The sequence below is a fragment of the Condylura cristata genome, unplaced genomic scaffold (assembly GCF_000260355.1).
Source record: "Condylura cristata isolate star-nosed mole 26May11 unplaced genomic scaffold, ConCri1.0 scaffold00024, whole genome shotgun sequence".
NCBI classification, from domain to species: Eukaryota; Metazoa; Chordata; class Mammalia; order Eulipotyphla; family Talpidae; genus Condylura; species Condylura cristata.
The window spans coordinates 5,998,749-6,003,790 of record NW_004567125.1 but is presented as its reverse complement, the minus strand read 5'-3'; the positions used below and the strand labels follow the sequence as shown (position 1 = coordinate 6,003,790).

Sequence of the window (5,042 nt, the reverse complement as noted above, 5' to 3'; positions counted from 1 at the left end):
CAGGAGAGGTCTGCTGTGCCACGTGGATCCCCTCCGGGGCAGGGATCTAACTCTCAGTGGAGCGGCCACGGCCATCTTTGCCGTGGTGTGCTTTCACCCGCGGCACCACCAGGGAGGGCCCTAAGCTGATTGTTTTTATACTAGATAAGAATTAAGTGATTGATGTTTATAATTTTTTCCATTCCGCCTAGAAATGTGTAGCCGAAAGCTCTATTAACAGAAACAAAATTGTTTATTAACTTAGTGTTTTGAATTTATTTAATAGTTTAGAATGTTGACTTAAGTACAGATAGAACTTGGTGAGGGTTTGCATTTCTCATTTGGTATTTTTGACTTTTGAGTGTGATTTTTCACTGATTTCCTATTTCAGAGCAAGTCCCTAAGGTGACAGAAAAGATAGAGAAGTTAATTCTGAATTGAACTGGTTTATCTTTCTCTGATTTTCTAAACTTAATTTTTAATTTTAAATTTTGTGTAGTCAGTTTGATGGAGAACTTGAGCATTCACAAAAGTAGGCAGATTGATATAGCAAATCCCATGACCTGTTAGCCAGCTTCAGACTGGACCATCTTCCCTCTGTTTTAGTTTGACAAAGACCTTAAAAGTCATGTCATCTGTGAAGTGTTTTCACTTTTAGGTGGAAAAGGTATTGTGAATCTACTCACTGCTTCATGGGGGCTGTACATTTAAAATGGACAGTTACTGAGAGCATCTGGAATTTGGTTTGAAACCTTTTAGGAATTTCTGCAACTTTTAGTGAAATCGGATGAGCACTTCCTCTAAAGTGTGACACAGAGACTGTGTTATCTTGGCATTATTAATTAGTTCTGTGCTGTTTCCCCCCCAAAAAAAATAATTGAGGTAACTTAAATATATATATATATATTTATTCAGAGACAGTTAAATGCTGTTATATATATATGAAAGTATTCACACACCCAGACCCACACACACATATATGTAAGATATATAAAAAGAGGAAGAAGTCACGGTAAAGGGTAAATGAGGCTCATCTTGTAATATGGAGAATACAAGACAAGCATGATACATGATTTACACAGTGATTGAAGGTGGGCTGCTGACTTTTCTACTGATCAAAATCAGAAGGGAACAACCAGTTTGAAATTATCTTTAAGGTTTCTGCAGAAAAATTTTCCCTCTGGAATCTTTTGAAAGGAGCCTTTGGCGCAACTGGTGGAAGTGTTGGGGGATAACTTGGTCTCTGAGCAAATGACTGCTTGAGTAACTCAGGGCACTTTTTAGCTTTGTTTTTGGGGTTTGTAGATGTAATGATCAGCAGTTACCATAATTTATTGAACTCCTGTTAAGTTTAAGTTATTGGGCCAGGTGATTTTATTTCATTTAACCTTCAACACATTTCTACTCCAAATTGAAATTCATAGAAATAATTTGATAGGCAGCTGTCTCTATTAAGATTGCTAAAAATCTTCATTGTCTAGATAAGTGGATTGTTGACTTATGTTTTGTTGTTGGATTTTATGTTTGAGTATGTAGTTACTTTTTTTTTTAAAGATTTATTTATTTGTACATACAGAACTGGGGTACAGGCCAGAGGCTTTTGTACATACAGAACTGGGGTACAGGCCAGAGGCTCAGGGGTGGTGAGAGGCTTCACCAGAGACAGAGTGGGGAGCAGAACAGGCAGATTGAAGGGGGATCTAACTCATGCGGAAGTGGCTTTAGCTTCTTCTTAGTGCAGTGCTTTAACCCGCTGCACCACCAGGGAGGGCCCTAGTTACTTTTTTGGAGGAGAAAAAAAGCCTCCCCTTGCTGTGTCTCTAGATCGTTGCCTGACTGGAAATGTGATCTTTTTGGAGACAAGAGTGTTGTGGGCCATGGTTCATTGTGAACACTTTTACCCATGCTATGTGTTTGTGCTTGCTGTACTGTTAAAGTCACTGCACAGTGCCAATTCTGGATTTTATTTTTTTATTTTAATACAGAGAGAAACAGAGCAACAGGAAGAGAAAACTAGTTTGTTTAGGAATTCAGTGAAGAAAGAAGCCAGTGAAAGAAGAGCTATGATAACTCCCGCTCTCCGAGAGGCCCTCACTAAACAAGGTGAAAATCCTTAAGAATTGTTACAATACTATAGTCTTGAACATTTTAACTTAATACTTGAAAGCGGGGGCATTTAAACCAGATTGCCACGAGGAAGGAGGATAATCAAGCCCCTCTTTAGTTAGCTGTGCTGCTGTGTTACTGTGGCAGCTGGGGCTGTCTTTTTTCCTACGGATCCTTTTGTAAGTTGGCTGCAGATCTGATTGGTTTATTGATGTTCCCATCAGCATGGCTCAGGTATGCAGGTAGAAGATACTGTCATTGGCTTCTCCAAATCACTATTTAGGGGACATTTTTATGAAATGCAGAAAAAAAACTCACACGATGTTAGGTTGGGCTAGTTAGAACTGTCATATTAGAAGCAGATAGGGATTTTTTTGTGGCCATACCTTACCAAGGAGGCTGTAATGTGCATATTCATACTAACATGAATGATTGAATGAATAACAACATAACATGAATGAATGAATGCAGTATAAATTTACTGCAGAAAAGGAGTAATGAGTTGGGAGTTAGTAGGCTGATGTCTTTTCCTCGTTCCTTTTCCTGTGTTTACTGAGGGACCTTTTAAAGTTAGAGTTCTGGCAATGCAAATTAACATAGGGTATAGTATTGTCTTTAAGGAAATTTTAACCTGCTAGAAGAGACAGGAAACTATAGATTTCATATATATATATATATATATATATATATATATATATATATATATATGTAAGTTGTTTTCAAATAAATTTGTTTTCACAGACACAAAATACATATAAAAGTCTGCTTTTTAGGGTGTTTAGAATAAATTATTTTTAGGCTAGCTTAAAATCTTTAAACTTGCTGTATGTTTTCTATTTGTCTCAATTTGCTTTTTTACTTCCTTTTCCCTGTTTTTTTTTGCCGTTTAGATTTTTAAATGATTCTTTTTTATATCTATTGTTGCCTTGTTAACTGTAGCTCTGTCATGTTATTTCATTGCTGGCTTGAGGTTCTGTGCTATACCTGTCTTGTATTACAGTGTATCTTTGAATGGTCTAATACTGCTTCATGTTGTCCATAAAATATTTAAATAATTAAGAGCAGTCATATATTGGCTCATTTTGTTACCACTTCTGGTGCTTTTTATTCCTTTTGTAGATCTCTCTTACCTCTTTTCGTTCTGCTGGAAGGATTTCTTTTAATATTTCTTATAGTATGGCTTTGTGGTGATGAATTATTTTAACATTTACATACTGAGAAAAACTTTCTTTTGCCTTCACTTTTTTGAAGACTATTTTTTGATAGATACAGTAATGTAGATTGACCAGTTTTTCCTTTCAGTGCTTTAAAGGTTTTGCTCCACTGTCACATTGTTTCTGATGAGACCTCTCTGTAATCATCTTTGTTCCTTTGAATGTAATGTTTTTCATCCCCAATTACTTTTTTTTTTTTTAAAGATTTATTTGTTTAGGATGTAGGCCAGAGGTGGGGTTGGGGGAGGTTGAGAGGATTCACCAGAAACAGAGTAGGTAGCAGAACAGGCCATCTACTGAAGTACACTGCAGAGGGAAGAGTGGGCAAGACGGAGGTGAGCAGCCCGTCAGCAGTGCTATGTCTTTAACCCCTGTGCCACCAGGGAGGGCCCGCCCAGCCGTGTTTTAAGATTTTTTACTTTATTGCTGATTTTGAGTACTTTAACTATGTGTCTTGATGTGGTTTTCATTACGTTTCTTTTCCTTGGGATTTACTGAGCTTCTTAATTCTGTACATTTGTGTTTTTATCATCTTTGGACAATTTTGGCCATGATTCCTTCAAATATCTTTCTCACCCCTTTCTTCCTTTCTTTGGCATTCCAAGTCTACTTGCAATATGCCATTTAACATTGACCTACAACTGACTGATACTTTCTAAAAATTCTTTCCTGTCTTCACTTTTGGGTAATTTCTCTTGTTGTGTTCAAGTTTAATTAGTAATCTTTACTCTCCACTGCTTAATGCTCCATCAGTTTTACCCAGTGTTTGTTCCAGCTTTGACCTTTGACATCTTTTTCTCTAGAAGTTCAGTTTGGGTATTTTTATATCTTTCACATATTAACCTTTTGAGCCAGTGGAATGTAATTCAACTGTGTTAATGTCCCTTTTGCTAACATTTATATTATTGTTAGGTCAATTTTAGTTGCTGGATTATTTTCTTTATTTCTGGTTGTGTTTTCTTATCTATTTGCAAGGTTAGTAGTCTTTGATTATATGCCAGAGCTAATTTTACCTTAATGGGTACTAAAAGTTTTTGTATTCTTATAAACATTCTTGAGAAACTTTGTTCTTGGATGAAACAGAATCCCTGAATCTTGATTTTATGAATTGTTAGGTGAGGCCAGAATTGGCTCAGTATATGGGTAATTATTCCCGACTGTAGAGGCGAGACATTGCTGTGGACTCTGCCCAGAGCCCTGTGAATCTTGAGGTTTTGGTAGGAACAGGTCTAATTTTCAGCCTGCTATGAGTGCCAGACATGCCTCTCATCTGTTCAGATGGTTCTTTCCCATCTAAGATACACACTAAGCAGCTCTTAGGCAACTGCATGATGGGATGACTGCAGATTCTTGAGTTCAGTTTCTGTGTAGTTGCTCTCTTTCACGTAATGAATCTGCAAACTATAGACACATAATCTCCCCTGCCTCTTGCTTCCTTGTTTACGACTCAGGGAGATACTGACTTTGCCTCTTCCTTGCTGCACATCCTGGAAACTTATAAGGCAGGGAGCTGGACAAATGGTAGGGTTCACTTTGTTTTCCCATCTCTGGTATCACCTTCATTCATTGCATGATGTTTAGGAAACTGCTGCTACAGACCTCTCCATCCTGTTACTGTGCAGTTTTTTCATACCTACCTAAGTACCTCTCTCTCTCTCTCTATATATATATATACACACATATATTTTAAAGATTTATTTATTTGTGCATACAGAACTGGGGTACAGGCCAGAGGCTCAGGGG

General features: G+C 37.3%; 1 protein-coding gene across 3 annotated transcripts in view; it reads left to right on the top strand.

Annotated features, from left to right (window-relative positions):
• The window catches only part of LOC101630908 (S-adenosyl-L-methionine-dependent tRNA 4-demethylwyosine synthase), a 115,025-nt gene that overhangs the window by 21,517 nt on the left and 88,466 nt on the right, over positions 1 to 5,042 (top strand). For all 3 annotated transcript variants that reach the window (XM_012729270.1, XM_012729269.1, XM_012729271.1), the window contains exon 8: positions 1,965 to 2,082. In XM_012729270.1, the coding sequence (XP_012584724.1) occupies positions 1,965 to 2,082 (118 nt within the window). The remainder of the gene's footprint in view (positions 1 to 1,964; positions 2,083 to 5,042) is intronic.